This window comes from Serinus canaria, chromosome 2 (assembly GCF_022539315.1).
Source record: "Serinus canaria isolate serCan28SL12 chromosome 2, serCan2020, whole genome shotgun sequence".
In the NCBI taxonomy this organism is placed as follows: domain Eukaryota; kingdom Metazoa; phylum Chordata; class Aves; order Passeriformes; family Fringillidae; genus Serinus; species Serinus canaria.
This window is the reverse complement of record NC_066315.1, coordinates 70,027,840-70,053,581: the sequence shown is the minus strand read 5'-3', so window position 1 is coordinate 70,053,581 and position 25,742 is coordinate 70,027,840. Positions and strand designations below refer to the sequence as shown.

Here is a 25,742-nt window from a genome sequence, read left to right as displayed (position 1 = left end):
GAGAAAGCTAGGTATGACTAAACTATTATTTGAAGATTTTGTAGATGATTGTGGATCATAATTATATCCTGTTTAAAACATCCCTTGAGGTAGGGATGGAATAAGGTAATTTGTGACCCTTCCCTTGTCTTCAATTACCAATGACAGCCCGAACTGATGAACAACAACAAAAAAAAGAGTAAGGCTTTGGGTTTCAGCTTCATGAAACACCTCTCTTTGCTAAACAAATCACAAGCATCACTGCTTTTACATACTAGTTCAGGGTAAGCATGTGCTGGAGTGGCCTTGCTGAACCAGAGTGAGAATGAGGTGAGCACCCACTCATCTCATGCGTACAGAAGATACTCTTTATTCTCCACTTAGAAATCACTCTTCTTCTTTACGGAAAAGAAACACAGCTGCTCCTGAGCCAGGACACCACTGCCAAAATAGCCAAACCACCCAGCCAGGGGAGGGCCTTGTGATGGAACTCTGTGATGCCCCAGGGGGTGAGGCTGAAGCCTGGCTGAGCTGAGGGCACTGCATTGGTAATGGCAGTCACCCAAGCTGCTCTTCAGTGCCCAGATATGCTTTAGATATTTTCTGTACTGCAGTACCCTACTTCAGCTTAACTTGGGATTTGAGATGTTGACACTAAATAGCAAACCTGATGCCTTGGACCATTAAAAACCACCAGAGTGGGGCTATTAATTTCAGTAGGAACCAGAGCTTATGTAGGTTCCTTTTTTTCTTCTGTAGGAGGTATCCACTCAGCTATTCATTGAATTATTTATTTTTTCCAGAGTAAATTTTATGATTTTTTTTTTCAGATTGTAAGACATCCTGCTTATATGCTATAGTCCTAATAAATACAGATCAGACTTAAAGAGCTTCCATAAATGTCATTATTTTGAGGCAACCTACTCATTCTTCAGAAGTGGAAAGCCAGAAACACCTCCAGAATGAAACACCCACACATGGAGAGATTTCCAACTCCTTTTATTCCTAAGATGTTGCCAAATGGAGAATTCCTGCTTTACAAGCAGGGATTCGCAGCGGAACTGAATACTGGACATCTCCAAAGAGTAAACAGGAAAACTCTCAAGGACAATTGAACTATGAGCACCTCAAAATAAATACATGTATTGTGGGAGAGAGCATGAGGAAAGTGAAGGTTGCTTCTTTGGTTTTTCTTATTTTCACAACCTAGTTTATCATAACTGAATGTCAGTGTGTAACACCTCCTCTGGTGAGCCCTCCTCCACTGTTTTCAGGTTAATGCATGCAGTGGGTACAAACAAACAGCGTACCGAGGTGTGCTGAGGCTTGAAGATTTTTTTAACAGTGATGATGTGTGCCCTGAGTAAAAAAAAGTGGTGTGGAGCTGAAGACAAACAAGAAGCAGCAGACAACCTCCTCACACTTCCAGTAGCACTGGGCTGTGCAACTGGGGTGGTCATTTTTCCACCAGATCCAGTCTCAACTATAGGCTCATGACAGGAACTCCCACCCCAGAGGAAGACCTCTCCTTTTGCCCTTCAGCTGGACTTCCCGGCAAAGACTTACAGGATCCCAGCTTTGTCTATTTGTCTCTGGCAGCTGCAGCCACAATTCCTCTTCTGAGGGCTTCAGTGGGGCATAAGCCATTCTTGGCACAAGGGGGTTCCCCATCTGCAGGTGAAATGCTAAGCAAGGTTTGAGCTACGTAGAATACCATGCTCTGAGCACTGTCGGCGATGGCTTTGCACAGTGAAGGCGAGAGCTGTGTGTCTAATTTGGGCAGCAGCAGATGGATCATTTAAGACAGAAAGAGACTGGCACTACCAGCAGAGCAAAGGGATAACGTGTTCCTTCTGCAGCACAAATCTCACAAGTGACTCATGACTCTTCTACAGCTCACGCTGGCATCCCTTGGTCTTTGTGACTGTAACTGCACATTTTAAAGGTCAGGATATAGTGCTTTCTCCCTGGTACCTTGGAATCCATACAGGTGAGGGTTTTGCTCTGAAGAACCTCCAGTGCCCATGGTGGTTTCCATATGGTTTGATCAGCAGGATGCTCTTCTCTTCCTTGTGGCCCAAGCGTGGAGATTATGAAATAATCTAGCCAATAAACCTCTCAGTTTGATTCCCGGCTGCTCATTGCATACATAATTATCATGTACATATGACTAATATCAGGCAGGCCTGGTGCCTGAGCCACACCCACATTCCTTCTGCCAGCCCTCATTTCAGAACAGATTTCAATTAACTTTCATCAGATGTTTAAGGTGGCCTAAGTCTTTTCTTCTTTGTGTAGGTGTTTATATTGCAGGGCTTTATACTTAAGGATGTACTTCACTGCTAACTGGAACAGAGACATGGTTTGGGCATGCGCTTAAATGGTCTTTGGACTACTGGTCTTATTTAGGTGGTGTTTCCATTGACAGCAAAGCCCTGGCATTAACTGAGCTGTGTCTGCAGGCTGCTCATGTTCACGAGTTAGTGTGCTATAGCTTGTCAAAGCACACACTGATGCTTCACCTGTACCAGCCTGGAATCACAGGCATTTCACCACTGTTCTTGCTGAAACATTAGAAAGCCTGAAGCTGAATGGTGTTGAAAAGCTCATTGCTTTCTTGCCTGAAATGGAATTGTCATCTGGATTGGGTAGTAGCTTTCTGTGCAAATTTCAGTTCTGGGTACAAGGAATCCTGCTACTGCACAATTTATTCCAGCCTTAACTCAGGGGGACTCAAACCAGTGCAGGCTGTGCTCAGTGATGGTAAAATCCCACAGAGAATTACAGTCAGGAAACCACTGGCCAGAAAGAAGACCCAAAAGATATGAATATACCAGTGCTTCTGCACATTTAACTTTTCTCAAATTCTCTTGATAACTTTACAAGGAAAAAACAAACCAATACAGATGGCCATGTGTTTCACAGGCTGGAACACTGCACTGAAGTTGAAATAGCCCCCCCTATTTTAGCAGCTTGGTAATGTTTCCATCTTTCCCAGGTTTCTGAGCTGGATCCAGCTGAAAATAGTAATAAATCACCTTTGACAGTTATGTAAAAGATAGACTGCAGCCTCAGTTCAGCTTCCCTTGAACGGGGAGTTGAAGCTTGCAACCACGTTGCATAACAGTACCTTTACTGGCGAGCTTGCCAAACAGGCCTGGGATCGGTGACCTTTGCAAATGAATAACCAACAACTTTGACTTTAGAAATAGTCTTTCATAATGAAGCTGATCCTGAGAAAACACCCTCTGCCTACACTGAACTTTTTTTCAGTAACTTTAAATCCAAAATTATGTTTCAATAGTTTAAAATGTGCTTAAAATTGTATGTTTATTCCTACACTGACTGCTAACATAATTAGGACTATGGGTCATGTTCTGCATTTAACTACTCATATTGAATATAAAGTCCTAAATGTCTTTAATATGCACGTCTTCACTGCAGACATGCATATTTTAAAAAGCGCTTTTTAAACGCATCTTCAGTTTTCAAACAAAAGCTTTCTCAACTCCTGCTGAAAAAGTTTGAAAGAATAAATCAGCTTGAATATTCAAAATCCACCACAGCAATAAGAATTAAAAATCAAGTAATAACAATCTATCAATTTGACAGGCTTTATTCTTAGTGAATTCCAAGTTGTCACAATCTCAAGGCTTTTTCTTCCAGATCCCAGGGCTAAAACGTAGCCACCTCCTATTTAATGAAAGGTAAGTTACAAAAAATTCCAACTATCATGAGATAAAGGACAAATCATGAGTCAGCAAAATCATTCCAGAGCTTTATCAAGGAACTTATCTTTTCTTCCGGGTTGTTTTCTTTTATGTGGCATTTGTCTGACATTGCCTGAAATGATTTCCTTACACCTTGGGAGTTTGGCTGGGAGACCTGACAATATTACTGACAGTGGATTAAACACATCTGCAAACTTTGTATAAAGAAGCAACTAATCATCCTACAGTCTGGGAAAGGAGAAGAAAGGGAATAAAGGGGGGGAAGGGAATAAAGGAAATAAAGGAGGAAAGGAGGATAGGAAGATTTGTTTTCTTATTTATGTATCTTCGACCCCATAGTATGGGCATCCGTGCAAAGATCCTCACTGAGGATTTGTTACACCTTTGTTAAAAGTGAAAAATACTTAGTTGCAGAGACAGTACCTGGGGAACAGTATCAACATGAAAAAAATATCCTGATATATATGAAATATATATATATATACTACTCGACATGAAATATATATCTACATATCCTACAATGTCCCTATCTGATTTTTAAATGGGCCAGAGATCTACTTACAAAACAATTTTAGCAGATCCTTAGTAGCAGTAAATGAACAAACAAGCAGAAACTGTGAAACTGATTTTATATGTTGCTGAAAGAGAAGTCAATATTTTTTAAAAAAAGGATTAAAAACAAAAACCCAAAAAGAATTGTATGTTGACAGAGCTGAAGGTTGCTTTGTTGGTTCCCCCTTGGCTTCAGCACTCAGTCCAGTCTCCCAGTGTTTTAGTTTTAATTTTTCTTTATGTTTTTTCCCCCATCTAAAAGCATTGCTGGGGAAGTTTTATGCCTGCTCAACTAAATCCTGCAATGTCAATGACCTCTTTGGAAGAATTTAGTGAGGAAGGAGGTGTCACTCAAAAGACACTGTGGCTGCCTCTCCTCAGTGTGGCGGCACACAAAGTACAGGAAGCAGCCTCTCCAGGGCTTGTGAGTCTCCTGGTGCTCTGCACAGCAGAGGATGCTCATGCATCCCAGCACTGATGGTCACAGCCAGGTGGAAGAGCCAAGCCAGAAGGCTCACAGAAGGACCTGTCTGTAAGGACATTTCTAGACTGGCAATGAAGCCTCTGTGCACTCAGGAAGCTCCGAGACTTTGGTAAACAGGGGTTATGATGTACAGATGAAAAGAGCGCAGGTGGGGAAGAGTCAGGAAAGTCACTGTTCCCTTTGCTGCAAATCCAGTGGTGGCAACCACAGCTCACTTGGACATGGCTTCTTGCCCTTTGTCCTGGGGTGTCAGACCAGATCCCCGCTGTACTCTAAAGAAAGCCATTTCCCAGAGAAGTGGCTGCTCCTGAACCAGCAGCACTGTCCTGCTGTTCCTCTGCCTGCTCTGGGTTGCATCAGAGTTCATCTGGCTTCCAGCTCCGACAGATTACATGCATATTTTTCCCTCTAAGGCTCTGTACAGTTGCTCACCCTAAGTCAGCATGACTGTGGGCCCAAGTCATTAAAGACCTATGCAAGCTATTCATTTTTTTAAAGAAAACCAGGTTAGAAAACCTCCAGGGCACTTGCACTAGGCAAGATAATTTTATAGTAGCTTTTCCCATTGTACTAACTTGTCAGTGTTTGAGCACTTCCTCTCTGTCTTCTCATTCCATTCAAAAGTCCGGAGTTTCACTTTCATTTCTCTTGGGCACTTAAGTTTCAGTTCTCTTTCAGCACTGCCCTCTCCCTTGCTGACACCTCCCTCAGCTACTGAATTACTTGTAAACCCACTTGGAATATCTTTGTCTTCTTTTTGCTTTCTCATAATATTCCTTATCCTTTTTTTTTTTTTCTTTCCTGACTTCGCATCATTCTCATCTCTTTTCCTCAAGTATCATAGTGAAAGCCATTAAGAAGGGAAAATTAGGAAGAGCTGAGTTAATTAGGTTCTTAAGCTTATTTGTGAAAGTAAGGATCAGCTTGGGAACTGTCACAAATAGGGACGGGCTTCAAGCATTTTCTGGATGAGGAGAGTGTATGTTTAACCACTACCCTCGTGAATTTGTGTTTTACCTTACCTTTGTGGATTTTTGAATAGACCAGCATACCCTCTCTTTCTGCCCTCCCCTTCTGCTCATTCCCACAAAAATAAATTCCTTTTTCACTCTCCATGGTTTGATCTGTTTGGAACTATGTCACGTTTTATTTGAATCACAGATTGTTAAAGTAGGAAATGCTATTTCTAACATTTGGATCATTGCAATTCTGATCTTGTGAATTCTCTTCAGACTAAATATCTATTTAAATTACTAAGCAGAAACCTCAAGCCTTATTTCTGTGCTTCCGCAATTCCAGCTTGGCACATCCCCCAAGACAGTCCCAGTAATTTTTCTTCGGGGAAAAAAATAACAATAATATGACAAGAATTGCTGTAATTCCAAGAATTACCGCTTCACAATGACGACATAAGAAGATATTCTACTGTGGCATTATGATAGCTGCTTTGACAAATGACTGCAGGGATCTGGAGTGATTCACAGGTCCAGCCCAGCCATAAGCAGCAAACAGAATCAAATAAAAGAGAATGAAACAAGTTTCTGAGACTTCATGACACTTTTCTTCACCTCCCTAGTCCTGGGACCAGCAAAGAACTGTTGGCAGTCTGGGATGGAAGGGTAAGGTCCAACCCACTTCCCACTCCCCTCTCCACTCCTGAAGATTTGGTGAGGACAGTGCCAGTGCTCCTGTGATACCAGTGAATGAGGAGAGCTGGGCTGAGTCAGGGTCAAGTCCATTTGTGTCACCAGAAGAGGACTGAGCAGCCACTAGGAACTTATAAACCCAACATGAGCTACCTTCAAATTAGTCATTTAATGTTTAAAAATAGAATACATATGTTTGCTGTACATGCATAAAAATGCAAGAAATAGTATAGTCTGTAACCACCACTCAAGACTGCTCTGCAGCAAATTTGAGTGATGCATACAAAACTATTATAATCTGCATGACAGTTTCTTAGTTGTTTGATAAAGCTCTTCATCGTAGCACCATCGGCTTCTGGACAAACAGGTAAGGGGCAGTCAGCTCTGGCAGTTTATACCCTGTGGCTGTAAGCAGCTCAGGGATGCTTCTCTGCATAATTGTAATTAAAATTAATTTTATTTTTCAGTGTGCTGAAGGAAGCCACAGGCTTTGTTCTCCTTTTCAATACACTTCCTTTATGTAACTGAGGGGGAATCAAAGCGAGGAGCATTGCAACTTTCTGACCACTCAGAGCACTGCTTAATCTTGTAATTGTAGGCTTTTTATCGTGGAACACAACAGTTGGGAACCCACTTGGAGGAATGAGAGCACAGCAAGCCTGCTATTTCCAAAGAGAGTATTCCATAAGCCGTTTTACTATATTTTTTCTGCAATTTTTGCTTTATTTCTCTATTGTAAAAAAAAAAATAACAAACCCAAAACTGGATGGAAAAACATGATACTAGAGCAATAGTAGTTTTAAAAAAGGAGACATCTTACAATAGCAGAAGTTTCAACTGCATTAGAATTTGGAAAATAGGAAATAAATTTAAAAAGGCCTGTAGCAGCCATGTTTCCACACTCAGCATTGTTCCACCACCGGCACGGCACAGCTCTGGGCCCGCTCCCGCCGGCTTTGGGCAAACCCACGTGGCTCCGCACACCAGAGCCACCAGCCAACGCACGGCCTCATCTCAGAGAAATCGTTCATCCAGGACATAGGGAGGCTTGCTCAGATTGGTCCCAGGCGAACTACTGACCCGTTCCCATCGGAGTGACCAATGGCACTCACCGGGCAAACCCGAGGCCCCCTCCCGTTCCCACAGCGGGCGCCGGTCCCCGCGCCGCGCGCGGGGAGGGGCCGTGGCGGCCGCGCGTGTCCGGGGCGCGCCGCGCGCGCAGCCCCGCGCGCAACGCGCAGCCCCGCCTCGCGCCCCCCGGCCCCCGGCCGCGGGCGGGCGCGCGCGCTGACGCGGGCAGCGCCTATAGGCGGAGAGGCGCGCGCGCGCTCCGCCCGCCACCCCCCCCTCCCTCCCTCTGTCCCCCGCCCCGCCGCTCCCCCGCCGGGAGCTCGGGCCTCAGCCGGTCCCGCCGCGCCGGCCCAGGGCCGCGAGCGCTCCACCGCTGGCGCCTACCGGCTCTGCGCGGGCGCCGGGCACAGGCGGGGAGAGGGGGAACCGCCGCGGGAGCGCGCCGGGGGGAGGCGGAGACGGGGAACGGCCGCCGCGAGCGAGTCGAGCCCCGCCTCGCCCGCCCACTCCCCACCCGCCGGGACCGTTTCGGCCGCCTTTCCCCCTGCTCCGCGTGCGCGCGCGCCGCTCTCGCGCCGGCCGGGCCGCATGAGCGGCATGAGCGGCTCCGCCTGAGCGCCGCGCGCGCCGCCACCTCCCCGCTGCCGCCGGATCCCGGCGGGCGTCGCGTCCCCCCCGCGCCGCCGCCGAGGATGCTGAAGATGAAGCTGCCCCTGAAGCAGACGAGCCACAAGGCAGCGGCGGCGGAAGATGCGACGGCGGCGGGGTTGAAGGAGCCCGGGGGTGCCCTGGACTGTCACCTCCCGCTGCAGCAGCAGGTGCCCCGGGCCCGCGGGGGCGCCTCCGCGGTGGCGGGGAGGGGTTGTGGGCTGGAGAGGCCGAGCCGGCTGCACGGCCTGGGGCCGGGGCCTGGGCCCGGCCCGCCGCCCCCCCCCGCCTCGCTGGGCGCTCCGGGCGGCGGCGGTCCCGGCTCGGCGGCCGCCCGCACCGACAAGGAGACGGTGTACGAGTGGTTCGGGCTGGTGCTGGGCTCGGCGCAGCGCCTGGAGTTCATGGTGGGGCTGCTGGACCTGTGCAACCCGCTGGAGCTGCGATTCCTGGGCTCCTGCCTGGAGGACCTGGCTCGCAAGGACTACCACTGCCTCCGCGACTCGGAGGCCAAGGCCAACGGGCTCAGCGACCCCGGGCAGCTCGGCGACTTCCGCGACCCCGCCGTGCGCTCCAAGCTCATCGTCTACCTGGCCCTGTTGGGCTCCGAGAACCGCGAGGCCGCCGGCCGCCTGCACCGCCTCCTGCCCCAGGTGGACTCCATCCTGCAGAGCTGCCCGGCGGCGCGGCGGACCGCGGCCGAAGAGGAGGAAGAGGAGGAGGAGGAGGAGGAGGGGGACGTGGTGGTGGTGATGGACGGAGCCGCCGAGAACGGGCAGGCCGGGCTCCCCGCCGCCCAAGGCCTGGGCTGCGGCGCGCAGGAGGAGCTGCTCCTGCTCTTCACCATGGCCTCGCTGCACCCGGCCTTCTCCTTCCACCAGAGGGTCACCCTGCGGGAACACCTGGAGCGGCTGCGGAGGGCCCTGTGCGGGGACCAGGAGGAGGAGGAGGAGGGCTTCGGCCGCCACCCAGCCCAGGTAACGGCGCGTCCTGCGCCCTTCCTGCTGCGCCATCTCAGCGGGTGGTTTCGTCCTTCTTCCATCGCTCCCTCCCGTTTTCGTAGGAGAGGCTGCTTGCTTTCCCCGAATCCCCCCATTGGGATGTGGTCCCTTCCGTCCTCCCCCTACAACAGCAGTGTCAGCCCCGGCCGCCCTCACAACCTCCTGCGGAGTGTCTACTACAAATTTCTTGGCGGGGGGAAGGGCTCATTTTCCTAGCCTGCCATGCTTTCTGGAACGTTGGGGTTTTTTTCTGGAACTCTGCCGTGCTGGAGTGCAGGGTGCACAGTACTGAACTGGCTGCCTCGTACGCTGTAGGTCACTGTACGAAGCGGGAGTACAAGCAACAGCTTGACTACACTTGTAAAAATAGAAATAATAATGCTAGATAGAGACCAGATTGCCTAAGAGAGTATTCTCTAGGGGCTTCAAACCAATCGAACTAGTTGAAATATTTTTTTATATGGAGTCTGCTTCCTTGCCCATTCACAGAGTGAGACACAAGCTTGAACTTGGCAAGAATCAGGGCAGCAGTCGGGTCACCAGCTGTAAAGCTGGTTCTCTGAAACACCAGGTTCAGTGAGATGGCTGACAACATTAGGGAAGGGTTGGTACTCATTCCACTAAAGAAACAAATTGTCACAACTGGAGCTTCTGTGCAGAGAAAAACTGATTTTTTGGGTGGCTGTCAGGAAACAGCAAAGCTCATCCTAAAAGCAGATGTGCCACTTGTTGCTAGGATGTGGCTGTCACCAGGGATGAGGACTTGCAGTAAGTGACAAGGGAAGCATTCTCCTGTGCAGTAGCTCTGTTGAAGCAGAGGTTTTCCTGCAGTGCCATTCACTGCTGCCCTCTTGATGAGCATTGGCATTAAAAATTGCCCCATATTTATGCAGCCAAGCTGTCCTCAAGGAGCTCTGAAGTTTTTGGTCTATAGATGGCCTCTCGTGCAAAGGGGAAGGAAGGGCTGGAAGATGAGTGTTTACAGTGCTGTTCCATTGAACCCATCAGGTTTTCATGAGTTACTTGACAGAAAAGGGTACAAAGCAGTGAGGGTTGGGGTTTTGGGATTTTGTTTCTAAGTTCGTTTGCAGTGCAGTCCATTTCAGCCACTTGTAAAAAACTTTTACATTGCCTGCCATATGAAAGTAATGGCTGCTTCTCTTTGCTAAAGATGGGGTATGCTCTTAAGGAGTACTCAGAGGAGACAGGGATCAATTTCTAAGCCTTCTGATATTATACTTATTAACTGCTTATATCATTTAAAGGCCAAAACACATTTGGCAGGTCATAAACTAATGGGCAGATGTTACAGAACTGAAATCACAATGAATTTGGAGCATCAGTCCAAAAAGTGTTTATTTTGGCTCACTGACCTGCATCAAGTCTAGTTCTATCCCAGAATTAATGCTGAAAGTCCATCTTTCCGGTGAAAAGATTGAATTGCAGGAAGTGGTAAGACTGGACACTGTCCCTTCTGGGTTTAAAGCGCTAGTAACCGGAAACATACTTCCTGCCTGGAACTGGCACAGCAATTGTAGCTGCTCAGGGTGTCCCACCAACTGCAGTTGGGAGAGCAGGCTCCCGTGAACTACTGGAATTGAAGTCAGTTTTGTGCAGTGTTCTGGCTTCAGTATAAAAGCAGCTGTCCAATTTGTGGTGGTTTTGTTTACTCGGGGAACACTGAGAGACCCGAGTCAGCTTGGCAGAACATGCACATCACATACTCCGTAGTCGACACAGCAGTGAAACGGCAACGCTTCCGTAGGCTTTCCTTCCCCTCCCCCCTCTCTTAATGGCTAATTGTAAATACAGTACAGCCTTTCTGGGTAATAATGGCTGACAGGGAGCAGAGGGATCGGTGGGTTTCTGCTGAGTATTTTCAGTCAGCGTTCCACGGGGACGGTGGGACCCTCGCAGATAAAACGCTGGAGGAGATGGAGCCAGTAGCAGAGTTAAAGGCTTCCCTGGCAAAATGCTGCCGTAGCATTGCACTGAACTTGATTTAAAATCCTGTCGGGTGTCCACAGGCTTTTTCTCCTCCTTTAATCTCTGGAATTTCAGTGCCTTCAGGGCTCTGCGTTTGTGAACTGGAACGGTTCATAAAGACCTCTCTGAAATTTTATTCGGCTGGGCTCGTGTCAGAAGGGCTGGGCTCCATCTCCGGGAATAACCCGCTCCGTGCCGGGCAGCCCAAGCAGTTCCACTCGGGAGCCCACGCAGTGGTCGCGGTGCTCCCGCTCCGTCCCGCGGCCGCACGGGAAGCGTTCGGGCAGGCGGTGCCTGGGAGGAGGACGGGGACTTTCTCCTTCCTGTAGAGGGGCACAGCAGGACGCGGCGAGGGGACAAGAACCGGCAGCAGTGGGGGAGCGGGGGTGGGCACGGCCCACCGAGCACCGTCATGGCCCGGCCAAAGGGGATGACCCCTCTCTTTGTTTGCGGGGAGGACGGGTGGGTCACGGGTCGCCCGCGCCCCGTGAGGGCACAGCCCCGCTGCCCCTCCGCGTATGCCCTCCGTGGCGGCGGGGCGGAGGGCCGCTCCGCAGCCCCCTGCGCGGACATGGACGCGGTGACTGACGGTGACCGCCACTTCCCGCCCCGTCCAACATGGCGATGCTGCCTCCCGGTCACGTGTCCCTGGGGCGGCGCCCGGCCCGGCCCGGCCCGGCGGGAAGGGGCGGTGCCGCCGTTGCATAACGCGGGGGGGGGGGTGGGGCTCGGCCCGGGACCGCCCCGCTGCCCTGGGCCGCTGGCGGGAAGCGTGTGCGCCGGCACTGCGGCGTGCCCGGTTGTCGGGCAGAGAAAGCGTAGCAGCGGTTCTGTGCACAGAGGCTGCCAGCTCTGCTCTGGTCTTCCCGTGCTTAGCGCTCCCCGGCGTTCTCGGCTCCCGGCTTCTAACTCGTCGGAAGGCGGTCACTTAGCTGTTGTTCACCGTGCGGGCCGTGAAATACGAACGTATTCCTATAGCTGGCAGCAGCCAGGCATAGGAAATTAGCCTGCGTATGTGAGGGAGTTCAGAGCTGGAGTAGAGTCAGGTGGTTTGTCAGTTCTGAATTCTTTAGGGCGAAGGAGTGTGCTATTGCACGTGGCGTATCTAAATGGCTCGGTTTGAGGTTTTGAGGAACTGTAACACCTAGCTTTAGTGAACACCAAGGCTTGGGAGGTTCACCTGCAAAGAATTTGTGGGTGATTTACTAGAACATAAAGCAGTTTGCTTTTTCCCGTTGTTGGGGTTCTGTTTTCTGGTTAGGGTCTGTGTTGTCTGATAAAATTGAGCTCACAATAAAGTTGCTTCATGACAAAGGGTTAATAAGATTGTTGCTGTTTTTAGTGTCTTATTTCAATGATTTTGAAAAATTAACTTTTTTAGTGATATATTTTAACAAATTCAGCTCAAAACAGGAATTCAGAAGTTGTGGGAGGTGGGACTGTTGGAGTGAGATGGGCAGATCTAGGATTACCTTACAGTTGATAAATTTGGTTTCCTTATGAAGTGTTCTGAACTAAGGTTAGGGATTTCTTATGCTTAAAGTAGAAATACTTGATACTATTTTCAAATTTTTAATTTAAGGTGTGGTTTATAAGAACATCTTTTGGAAAAAAGTCATTATTGTGTTTAAAATATCAACTTTGAAGTTGAAGTATAAGAATAAATCAGCAATATTCGCTGCTGAATAAAAGAAGCGTTAACGTGCAAAGATCCTGTTGATAACACTGTATATTGGTTTAAGTAACAGAACACATAGCTTAACTCTTGCGTTGATTATTTTTGTTTAATAAGCGCAGTGTTATCAAAGCAGTTTGACTTTATTGTTTATCTTTCTCCATCCCATCGTATGTCTGGGATCAAAGTGCTGAAATACCAAAGAAGCTCTCTATATCTACGAACATATTAAATGTGGCTTGCATTAGGCATTTGAATATTTAATCAGGCACACTTGACAGGAATAGAACCAAGGTTCTGTTGAAATAAGCAATCTCCTGGAGATAATGGTTTGTTGAATACTAATATAATTAGTTGGCTGCAGGATTCTTCACCAAAAAAGTCTGTCCTTACAAACAAAGAGGAAGTTTCTATTTGCCGAGTATTTTTCTTACTGCACTTCTATTTATAGGCTATTTTGTGTGCAAATAAGAAGAGTGCTTTTATAATTGATCTTCAGTCACTTGCAGCAGAATAAGGTAGTAGAATTTAATTTTAGAATCTAAGAGCTCTCTCTGCAGTACACTGTTTTTAGTGTCATAGAGTTGAGTATAAGGAAAAGTGTATCTTCAGAGTCTGGTTTAAATAAGAGACGTAAAGATAAAAATGTCATTTCAATCTTGGTGAAGATCTTTTAAATGGTGGTGCACTCCAGGGAAATACAAATTTTTTACAAGTTTTTCATACTGAGATGAAAAGTATTCCAACTGCCTCAGAGAACCTAACAGCCTTGTCTCTCAACAGGAATTTCTCTGTCTCCAAATTTCCAGAAACATTACTGGAAGTCTTCTGGAAAGGAAGTCATAGCTAGATAAAAAACAATGCCTAAAATGAATGAGTTCTATCTAGATGCGCATGCTGATGTTCCAGGAAATTGCGGAATAAAAACTTTCACTGCTTTGAGCTGTTTTAGCAGTTTAATTCTAAATATAAGGTGTTGGTACAAGTTTGTAGCTTTTCCCAGTTCCATTATACTGAGTTAACCAGCCTCTTTGTTGTCCCTGACAGTTTGTTCTCCAGCAGATTAAATGAATACTGGGGGTGTTGAAAATACACCCATGTCTTCCCAATGCTTGTACTTCGATTGCTGTAGTTGAGCTATGGTCCAGTTTTCAGGGTTGCCCAATGCTGACTTATTTATAGGTAGCAGTATCTCGCTGGGCTTGGAGTGCAGAGGACTCTCAGCTTTTTCTGAAGAGCTGCAGAAAAGGGTGCAGACAGCAGCAGTAAGATGGTTGTGTCTGTGAACCCTCTGAAGTCCGTAGGATTCTGCCTGCTTAAATCTGCTACCTTGTTTGTTTGTCATTATCAGTCTCTAGCCATACCTGTCCTAGAAAACACTATAGCTGATTCTTCCTTACTCTAATTAAAACAAAATACCTACTTTTCCTTCAAGAGTTGGTGAATTTCTGTGGTATCCTCCAAGTCTAAGGGTTTATACTTCTGGAGACCAAAACTGGAAGAGATCTGGCTAGGAGCTGCATTCCTTTGTGAGTTTATTGCCTTTCCTCAACCTTTTAATCTTGTCTTTTTGGGAGAAGAAATTAAAAATACTTTGAACAGCTAAAGAAAATTTAGTGTCTTGGGAAGTGTCTTAGGAGCAAGATAATCACAAGACAGAGATTTTCTGTTATTTGAAATTGCTGTACATAAAAGAATACTTTCAAACTATGCTGGAGTTCAAGGATTGGACAAAATGACATATTGCCCTTTGATGGTAGTTAAATGTAGTAATGAGGGTATTGTCCCTTCTCAGTACTGACTGTACTTCAGTGAACTATTCTTCAGGGGCAAATGTTTTTTAAATCTTCCTATTGCTCTAGACTGTTATGAGAATAATTTTTTGTATTAGTCTGAACTGCTACATTCAAGTAATTTTATTTTTATTCACTCAGCTAACAATAGCACAAGTACTGATGTTGCAGGGTTGTTGAATGAGCAAACACCTGGGGATAGAGTAAGGCTTGAACTGATGCTTGGCTGGCTCTAGCTTCAAGTTCTCTACTGTGTCATGGACTAGCTGGGTTGAACTGAAGCTGGTTTAGGTCCTGTTAGAAGCTCAGGTGGAGGTGAGACTTAGACACTCTGTGTTTCTAGCAAACACGAGTTTCGATATTCCCCCAGCACTCTAAATCATAGGTGTAGCTGCCATGTTTAGTACTTCAAATGTAATTGCCACAGGCTGAATTTGTTCATGTGATGTAAGAGGGTTGGTATGCCCTTTGTCTCAAAATTGTTATGATTTGGTAGTGCTATAAGTTAGTCAGTATGTGATTGCTGAAGCTGTCACGTGGTGTCATTTTCTTCTCAGAATCAGCTGATGTTTTTTCAGGTTTCTGTCTCCACTATAGTGTTTTGTTGCAGCCTCTTACAGGCGAACTCTTAACATAGTTTTGCAAAACAAATATGCTTTAAAGTACTTTTAGGCACCTGGGCATACTCTCTATGCAGTCCTGCTTACTAGATATGAGTTAATAGGGCAGTTGCACATTATCCATTTGAACTGTATGTTCAGCCAGTCAGGCTTTTACTGCACATATTACGGGATTTTATGTCTGGTCAAAGAACCATGAAGGGACTGAGATTGGCTGTGACCTCTGGAGGTCATATTGCTTAAGCAGGGCTACCTACAGCTTATTCCCTAGGACCATGTCCAGATGACTTTTGAGTATTTTCAAGGATGTAGACTACACAACCCCTCATGGCAAGCTGTGCTCAGTCACCCTGACAATGAAAAAGTGTTTCCAGATGTCCAGAGGGAACCTCCTGTGTTTCAGCTTCTGCCTGTTGCTTCTGTCACTGGTCACTGCTAAAAAGAGCCTCATTGCACGCTCATTTCAGATGTGTGCACACACACATGCACACACATTTTTATACATATAGATCTTTTTCTGCAAGCTACTCTATAGTCTATTAGGTCCCCAAATATGTGGTGCCTGTAGTTATTCCTGCCCAGGTGTAGGATTTTGCACTTTCCCATGGTGAACTTTCTGAGATTTCTGTCAGCACATTTCTCCAGCTGTGGTTCTGTGTGAACTAAGCATTATTGTTCTGGAGCATTAGTGTTGAACGTTGACATGGAAACATCTAAATTGTATGTTGGTTTGGCCAAAAGAGAGATAATTTGGTGGGTCTTTGTGGTCCTAGATCTTGAGGTTCATTCTGCTAGTCTTGTAGAGCGGAACAGCTTCTCTCCGTCTTAGAACAATTGGATGGCACCTTTGTGTACTTCAAAGTTTGCAGATTGGAGCATGGCTTAGTAGCAAAGTCTGTTGGGCATTTGTCTGCAGTCTTGGTCTTGCATTTGCCTAGCAGATTGTCTGAGACAGTACTAGATTTTTTTTTTTGGTTAGGGGACAATCTGTTGTATTAATGGTGGTAAACATTAAATAGTTTGCATTTGTGAGTATTAAATGCTTATGCTGGATTTTCATTTTAAAATGGCAAGAATGTTCTATCCCTGTATCCAAGACACACCCCGCAGTGGTGGGGTGCAGGTGCAGTTGCTCAGAGTGTTGAGTAAGGCTTCATCTCTGCTGCTGTAGTCATCAGGAGAGGGTTAAGCAGCACACAAGTAGGCAGGCAGTTTCACTTGGATGTTGCTTCTGGAGAGGACGTGTTGAGCCTTTATGTTACCACAGCTCTGCAGCGATACATCTGTGTATCACAGCTGTGAAGCAATGAGGATAAGAGCCTGCAAGGTTTGTTATAAGCAAATCATGGCTTTGGTCTTGTAATTGGCACCACATCTGTTAATGATTATTCTGATATCACTCAATTTTGTTGAAGGTGCAGATGCTGTAGTTGATAGCTCACAATCATGAGTTAGACCTTGATTTTTTCCAAAATGCCTTCTTTCATCTGGCTTTGTTTGTCAGTTCCCACTTGCAGATGAATGAACGAGCTGTGCCAGTTTACATCCGCACAGCCTGCAAGGCTGAGTTGTGCTGTCCCTCATAGCACATTTACTGTAGTTCTTGCAGAAAAATATTATTTCATATTTGGGCATGTAGAACTAATCAAGCTGTCCAGCTGCTGCAAGTGTGTTTCCCTTGTTAGTGCTCATCAGAGCTGATAAATGAATAGTTCTTTTATGAAAGTGCAGTGCAAGCATCGGAAGACTTAAGTGCATCAATTGCTTGCTCGTGATGATTAGTAGGCTATCCAGTAACAGATTTCACTACATATTGCCAAAGCAATGACAACATGACATTGTTTGATCGGTCATCTACATTGACAGAAGGCAGAGTTTGGACATCTGTCATGTGTAGGTTAGCTGAGATCTGCTCAGCTCACATGGCATTAGACAGAGCAACATCCTTCTCAGCAGGATGGCTCGCCACTTTAGGTATTTGGTACTTGTGTTACAGACAAGCACCCCTTGACCTTGGGGCATGAATACTTCTGGACTCCTACTCAGGAGGCTGTTTGGTTGGTAGAGTAGCATGAAATAAGCCCCCGAGGGAAGAGGGGCCCCAGAAAATTGATTGATATTACAGAATCGCTTCTTCTGAGCTTATTATTGATGCTTTCCGCTGAGGAGGAAGTTAGGCAGAAATGCTAGGAGGCCTGTGTGGATAAGTAAGTTGCTTCTCAACAAACTCAAACATGAAAAGGAAGGCTACGAAGGGTGGAAGGCAGTGCCAGATACCCTGGGAGAAATATAGACAAGCTGTTTGAGCCAGCTGACTTAGGAAAGCTAAGCCATGATGGAACTAAATCTAGCCAGGGATGTCAATGGCAACAGCAAAAACTTATGTAGATACATGGGTGGTAAAAGAAAGACTCAAAGTAAATGGCATATTTAGTCACTTGGGATATGGAGAAGGCTGAGGTACTCAATAACTTTTTTTGCCTCAGTCTTCACCTAGTGCTCCAGCTCACACCATTGAAGTAAAGGCAGCAAAGGCAGGATCTGGGAGAATGAGGAACCACCAGCTGTAGGAGAACATGTTGAAGACCGTCTAAGGAATGTGAGGGTGCTCAAGACAATGGGACCTGATGAGATGCATCCATGGGTCCTGGAGGAATTGACAGTTGAAGTATCTCTGCCTCTATCCGTCTTATTTCAGAAGTCATGACTGTCTAGTGAAGTTTCCACTGACCGGAAAAGGGGAAACATAAGCCCCATTTTAAGAAAGGGAGATATGGAAGACCTAGGGAACTAGAAGTTGGTCAGTCTCACCTCTGCCTGGCAAGATCATGAAACAGATTCTCCTGGAACCCATGCTAAGGCACATGGAAAATAAGGAGGCATTTAATGGCAAACATGGCTTTGCTGAGAACAAATCAATGCCTGACAAATTAGGTGACCTTCTACATCAGGGTGGTAACGTTGATAGGAGGAGCGACTGATGTTATCTCCCTAGACTTGAGGAAAAAAACATTTGACACTGTCTCACATGCTAGCCTTGTCCCTAAACTGTAGAAACATGGGTTTGTTTAGGGAGGTGGATCACTCGGTGGATCAGGAACTGGCTCAAGGAATTGTTTTCAAGGGCTCCCTGGTCCAAGCAGAGACCTGTGACAACTGGAGTTCCTTGGGGTTGGTCCTGGGATGGGTGCTGTTCAACGTCTTTGTCAATGACACGGACAGTGGGATCAAGGGCACCCTCGGCGAGTTTGCTAATGACAGCAAGCAGTGTTTTGCAGTTGTCACACTGGAGGGAAGGATCCACAGACCTTGACAGGCTTGAGAGGGCACTCTCTGTGAAAGTCATGAAGTTCAGCTAGGCCAAGGTTCTGCTGGTGGCTTGGGACAATCCTAAGCACAAATACAGGCTTGGCAGAGAATGGATTGAGAGCAGCTCTGAGAAGAACTTGAGAGTGTGGTTTGATGAGAAGCTCAATGTGACCTGGCAATGTGTGCTTGCTGGCTAGAAATCCAACCACATTCTAGATATTAGGAAGAAATTCTTTAGTGTGAGGGAGGTGAGGCACTGGAAGAGGTTGCCTGGAGAGACTGTGGGTGCCTCATACCAGGAGGTGTTCAAGGCCAGGTTGGATAGGGCTCTGAGCATCCAACTAGTGTCTAGTGGACAGTGTCCCTGCCCATGGGAGAGGGATTGGAACTAGGTCACTTCCAACCCAAAACATTCTATGTTCGTATGATACAGTCCTGGAAAGTGTCTCAAGTGATAAGGTTTTTTTTAACATAGTACTTGCTTTCAACCATGAGAGGATAGATCTGTTAAATACAAAACTCTGGTCTAGGTTTTAAGAGCAGATAATTTTTAGGGTGCTCTCTTAGCTCATTTTACTTTCAAGGAGAAATATAGTTAATCCTTTAGCCCATCATGGAGATCTGTGTGGGTATCAAATTAATTATCTGGCAGCTGGTTTGGGGCCACCCGCATTTCCTGCTTCACTATATTTTAATCATTAGCAGCAGCACTGTGATTTGGAGTGAAGTCTCACAGTGACAAAGGCTTGTGTGAGGGTTAGCCTTACGCTTGTGTGTTGTGTGAACATGGAATATGTTATATTCATTGACAGGAAAGGACGAGCACAGCTGGTTCTGTATAGCATGACCTTCCTCAGCAGTGTACCAGGCTTTAAAGAGCTTGTGTTCCTGGTGTGACTGGCGCTGCATAGCAACACACGATGCCATTCTTAATATTCTTTGGCCCTTCAGACTTTGCAGTCACTTGCGCCCTAGAGTTGTCTGCTCTGACAGTGGCACCTGTGTTTCAGTTACTTGTGAGTTTGATGTAGAACTGTCACAGCAGATAACACTAAAAGTGAAGAGCAGTAATGCAGCTTAAGACAATATCTGGAGCTTCACAGGCTGTAAGATAAACCTGTGACTGCTCTGGATTTCCCAGTGTCTACCCCCTGTGTTGCACTAGCTATTATGAAAACCAACAGTCACAGAATACACACAGTGCATATTACTGGTTAACTTTGGACATGAAGAATTTTGCAAATTAATAAATTACGAGTTTATTATAGTTACTTTATAATAATCAATATAGTTATTTAAATAAGGTTTGAAACACGTAATATTTTGCAGTTTAGAGGGGGTCTTCAACTGCGTTTGTAGTTTGCCTGTTACAGACTGCTGTCATGGATAGAAAAATAACCATTCTAGAATAATTCACTGCAAAAGTATTTGAATGCTGTTACAGAGATGATATATGTGCTTGGTAAGAAGCAATTTTCTAGTATTAGAAGGTGTAGCAGCAGTATTTAATGCTTCTTTGACATGAGGTTCTTTGACATGAACAGAATACTTTTTTTAAGTAAATTCTATTTCTATACATCTCCTAAAAACTGCTCACAGTTTATTTGACTTTTAAACTAGCAATTATTTTTTAGAATAGTCTGTAATTTGTTTTCCATTAATCAAAACAAATATCCTGACTTTGAATGCAAGAGAAGGTCTGACCTCAACTTTGATTGTTTTTAGATCAGGAGTTATCTCTTAACCAAACCAAAGTACTTCCATTTTTTCTGCCCACACTTGTTATGAAATGTGTGCTGTAACAGTATCAGTGGGTTTTTTGAAGAGTTCTGGAAGTAGTTCTCTCCAGAACATGCTTGTGTGGTGGCTTGTTTGGGGGGTTATTTTAGTAAGCTAAACTTGAAAATGTGCTAAAGCTGTTAAAAATTGCAGTCTCATTGACATACAGCTGTTTTCCTTTCTTTCCTCATATCTGACATTGAGCTCATAATTTATTAGATGTTTGCTGAGATTGTTTACTGGGTGACTGGGGACTAGTGTGAGTTTTATCTTGAAGAGACAAAGCAGGCTTTATATTTTAAATGTGATGGCTTTGAAACCTGAAATTACCAATGCTCATCTCAGAGCACAAATCATACACTGGTTTGATGAAACAGCTGAAATGTCCTGCAGTGCAGTCTAAAGGCACTTGCTAACTGTGCTGCTATTGGTGTCACTGACCAAAGTTAGGTTACCAGCATGCCCAGGGCAGCCTTGGTGCCTGGACACTCCCTGGATCTGCATGTGTTGAATATACTGTTAGGAGTTGTAACAGTTTGTACCTGTGCTGTAGATGAAGTAAAGCTGGTTGAGTAAGATGAAGCCAGCTTTAGCTGATATATCTGTCACATCTGAAGAAGTTTCTTGAAGAACTGGCAGGGGATTCAGATGTCTTTTGCCACCTCTGTGCTTTCTCATTCTGGTCTTTCTGTTGTGACAGTCTTGGGGTCCTCTACAACAAATACAGCAACTAATCTTGGTTGGTGATTTGTCTCATCACATTGCACAAGTCCTTAAAATAACCCAACAAACTACATATATTCTGGCACTTAATATTATGCTTCCTGCATTTAAAAATAAAGAGTGCTCTCTGGAGATTTATATTTTTTCTCTACTCATCTTTTATGAGGGTCTTTCAGTGTTCTTCATCCTGAATGAATAAATCTGTTTTCATGCAGACCAGTTCCTAAATGTTTGTGGTGCATTCAGTTTTCCCGAACTTGCTATTTCATCGACTCATATGTTATACTACTTGTTACAGATGAACAGAGGTGCTTTACTTAAAAAAGATTAATCCAACTACTTGCTAGTAACTTCCTGTATTTTCTAGTTCTTAGTGCATGTACCTTTCTAAGGCGATGTGTTGTTTCCTTGAACATAGAATTAAATAGCTGCATTCAATGTCACTGGATGTTTTAAAATATTTCTGAGTTTTAGCTTGGTTGATCAGTTTGTTAGTTTGCTTCATTTTTTTTTTTTTAGCAAGACCTGGTCATTGAAGAATGTGTAAATTGGTACATTAATGTTTCATCTTAATTTGGAAAAAATTATATAGGCTCTTGTTACCCTAGGGAAGCCACTTGCAGTCCATGCTCTTCTAATACTTTTTCTTATTTATCATTGTTAGCCTTGATTATTCTTTTACTTATCTGTCCATGGTATCTATCTCCTATGATTTCTTGTTGTGTCCCTTCTTGTGCGCTGTATTAATATGTCTTGGTATATAATTTTGAAGTCTACATGTAAATGTGGGGGGAGATGAGCTTTTAATCTGTCCTTTTCTGTATGAAAGTGAGGGTGTTGGTGGCAACTGCTTGGGTTCTGAATGTTTGGTTGGTAAGAGATGCATGGATTTAGTTGATTAGATATGCATGGACTGTATGTCCTCTTAGACTGTCCAAGCAGTTACTCATGATTCCGTGTATAGAAGAGGTGGCAGGCTGAAGGTACAGGGCATGAATATAATTTGAGGAGAATATATTTAGAATGTAGTGAGTAGATGACTTGACATGTCAGTAGTTGAAAGAGTTCATGCTCATTGCAAATTATCACTGAAATTCTGAGCTAATGGTCTTGAATTGTCCAGCTTGAGATACCCTGTTCCCTATCCTATTCTGTTTTTAAAATAAGGGCTGTGAAACATTGGACGTTATAGGTGACATTTGATAAGCACATAAATAAAGTAAGAACTGAAATGGTTAATGAGAACCTTTTTGCCGCTGTCAAGAGCTTCAGGTTTTTGTCTAAAGGGTTTGTGGGTTTTTCTGTAATACCTGCTGTTTAGAGCAAGCTTTGGTAAGAGACCTTCTACTAAGACATTTCTTTTTTTCTCTTTCATGATTTAGAACAACTTTTCCCATGGTGACTGCATGTCAAGTAATGAGACCAGTTTGCTAGAACGAACCGCAGCACCTCATGATGGACTTCCAATGGCTTCCCACAGACCTCAGCGAGAAGGTATGTTGTCTGAGCTTCCTTTTGAGGAAGGCTTTTAAGGGTTTCCTTGAACATTAAACTCTGCTTGGAGTTGTGGACGTCTTGTATCTCTCTTGCTGTTAATCTGAACAAGAAGCTGCAGTGATTGGTAAGTAAAATAGCTTCTTTGCCACCTACTTGGTCTTTTCTTTGTTATAACAAGTTGTCATTTGTGTTAGCTGCTAACTGCCAGTGAATGCCTGCATGAAAATTAGCTACAAATGGGCTTCCCACTGAAAAAAGGGGCAGGATTTGGGGGAAAACAAGAACATCTAATGCAATTGTATTAACAGTGTTTAGATTTTTTAAGCAAAGCTAAACACAAAAATATTGGGAAGCACTCCATAGATTTTGCTGCTTGATTCAGTTGTGTTTGGTGAAATTAAAAAAAAAATAGCAAAGAAAATCCACATATTAGCAGATGTTACAGACATGGCAGTTTGGAGAAGTGAAAGGCTTCATAAAAGTCACTGTTTTGGCTCTGTTTGGGAGTATAAGAACAAGGCTTCTGAGCATAAACAAAATTCTGATATGCAATTGCCAGCACAATTCTTCTCTTTGAAGAAATGAGCATTATTGAAAACAGATTTATTCTCACCCTTTATTCTTCAAGAGGATTAGCAAGTTACTTGTCTATTCAAAATTAGTGAACAGGTAGTCTGCAGATAGGAAGGAGCCAACAATATGGAAAAACGATTGCTATTCATTTTGTCCTCATAAATGTCTTTTTGTCTCCAGTGTGGAGATTTACCTGCACTTTGAAGGCAGGCTATTTGAGAGATTTGATTCCATGGAAAAAAAATACAAGAGAAAGATAATGGCAGATTACAGACAACAAACCTGTTTCAAATCCTTTTATGGAGTTCAAAGTGTTTGTATTTATGAATTAGAAACCTAAAAGGGGGAATCTCTTTAGTAACACTCAAATTGAGTAACAGAAGCACAAAAAATTTGAATAACTTAATCTAGCAAAGAGCTTAAATATTTTTCTGCATTTGTATTATCATAGTGAGAAACCGCAGTGAGGGATCAGAGTACCTTTGTGATACTTGCTCCACAGTTATGTGGTAGAGATTCCCTGGTGCAGAAATCTCCTTACTGGTTAGAAATACCACTGATAGTAAACTCGGGTTTTATTCTCAGCTGTGATGAATATGAATTTTTAAAATCTTGGACTTAGAATGGAAGCAGTGTCATGTATACATGCTTTACTTAATTATTCTGGATGCATGTGCTGTGTCCAGGATAGAGGTAGAGATGTGACACGCCTCATTGGCTTGTGTATTCAAACTTTTCTTCTGGCCATTTAGAATATTTAAAATGTCATCCTTATAAAGGAGTCTGTTGAAACTGTAGAACTAAAGCTGTGCAGCAACAGCAGTGTAATTACCTGTTGTATCATGTATTACAATAAAGCATGCAGCAGAAAGAAGTAAAGGAATTTGAAGGTACTGCATTGTGTAATCAATTTTTTTTATACATGAGGACAAATTTTTAGCATTGAGAACACTTAATAGTTTAAAATAAGCACAGTCTCATTAGGGAGAAAAAGCTTGTCTGTGAATGTTAATGGTCTTAGTTTCCTAATTGTGTATGCTTAATATATGCATGTCTTGGAATGCAATTTAAACCACTATTCTCAGTTCCAGTCATGGGAATCAACTTCTAAATTAACTTATGAATATGAATTCCAGTATCAATTTGAATGTTAGCCATTAAAAAATTTTACTGCAACAAAACTTTTGTTGTGCCATGGTCCTTCTTCTAACAGCACTTTAATCTATACCAGATAGGTAAAAATTAAGGTCACTAAATACTCATCTTTTCATAAAATACTGATATTGTCTGGCATCCTTAGCTCATCTCAGATTTCTTTCCTTTGTAATAATAAATTTTCATTAACTGGTAAAAATGAAGTGCTTGTCTGTCTTCCTAACTTCCAGCTAGAGGATTACAACCATTGTATACCAGCACATTCAGTATTTCTCTCTCTACTAAGAAAATTGGAAGCTGTGGCACTATCACTAGGCTTATTTGCTGGCTTATTGTTCCTTTATGGAAATTGCCAATGCTTAATTCTCTTAAAAATGGCATGTTTGATGGGGATGAGACTTGACTTGTAACTGTAACGAAATTAATTTTAGAATGTTTACATTATATTAGATGATAATTAGCTAATATCCATTAATAAGTTTTGCAACATACAATTGTAGGAGGTTTAATTTTTTTTTTTTTTTTTTTTTAGGAAAAACACTTGTTATGAGTAGTTCACAATATATCCCATGTAAACATGCAGTTAAAAATTGAAAGGAAAACATTAACTGTAAACACCACCCACCTCCCTCCAAAAAAAAGAAGTTTCTAAAGCATTGAAAGGAAGCATTGATGATGTAGGGCAGGTCGAGCTGCTTTTAAATAATTTTTTTCTTTAAATGTAAAGATGTGTTCAGGCTTGCACTAGAATAAAATTATCTTGAGTTCTTAGGCCAGCGTAGCAGCAAAAGTGGGAAGCCCATCTCGGCTACAAAAAGGTTTTTGTATGGAGTATTTCCTGAACAATGCTGTGTGCCCTCAACAAAGTCTTCAGGCCCTGGAAGCGGTATGGTGATGCACTTTGCCAGGTCACAGCCCGAACTTCCTTATTGTTGTGTACATTAGGCTGTGGGGAAGGAATGTGAAAGTAGCAAGTACTTACAGTACTTTTTTCCCCCTCTCAGTTCAGTTCAGTGACACTCTTTGCACTACAACTGTCAAAGCTTTCTTCTGCTTCTTTGTTTTCTGTCATTTCTGTTTCCTTCAGGCCTTTCCTAACTAATTCTTTTCACCTAAGTACCCTCAGAAATGTGGGTATTTGGCCTTAGTTTGCCCTCATTTACTACTTGATGTCTCTGATACCTAGGTGTAGAAGGTGCTGGTTTTTATCAGCATTTGTTACTTTTTGGAGTAAAGATACAATTTGACTTCCTTTTATTGTCTTTTCACTTATAGTGGTTATATTGTTGTAGTTATGTGACATTTGGTCTGAATAAGCTCTTGGGTAATGCATAGTGTGCCAAGGAGATTGTCATTAGGCCAGAGACATACTTGGAGCCAGCAAAGTTCTACCTGCTCCCGGGCAGTTTGTTGCAATAAAACAGCTCCTAAGCATCAGGATTTAGCCTACAGGCATGCTCAGAGAGCCTGGGAAAGTAAGGAATGGTTTGCAAAATGTCAGTTTTCGAGTGCACAATAAG

The 25,742-nt window shown here is 44.2% G+C and overlaps 1 protein-coding gene across 4 annotated transcripts in view; it reads left to right on the top strand.

Moving 5' to 3' along the window:
• Nucleotides 1-8,023: 8,023 nt before the first annotated feature.
• ZCCHC2 (zinc finger CCHC-type containing 2) overlaps nt 8,024-25,742 on the top strand; it is a 44,165-nt gene continuing 26,446 nt past the window's right edge. For all 4 annotated transcript variants that reach the window (XM_050970525.1, XM_050970524.1, XM_018926803.3 and 1 more), the window contains exons 1-2: nt 8,024-9,088; nt 22,380-22,491. In XM_050970525.1, the coding sequence (XP_050826482.1) occupies nt 8,156-9,088; nt 22,380-22,491 (1,045 nt within the window). In that variant the 5' untranslated portion in view covers nt 8,024-8,155. The remainder of the gene's footprint in view (nt 9,089-22,379; nt 22,492-25,742) is intronic.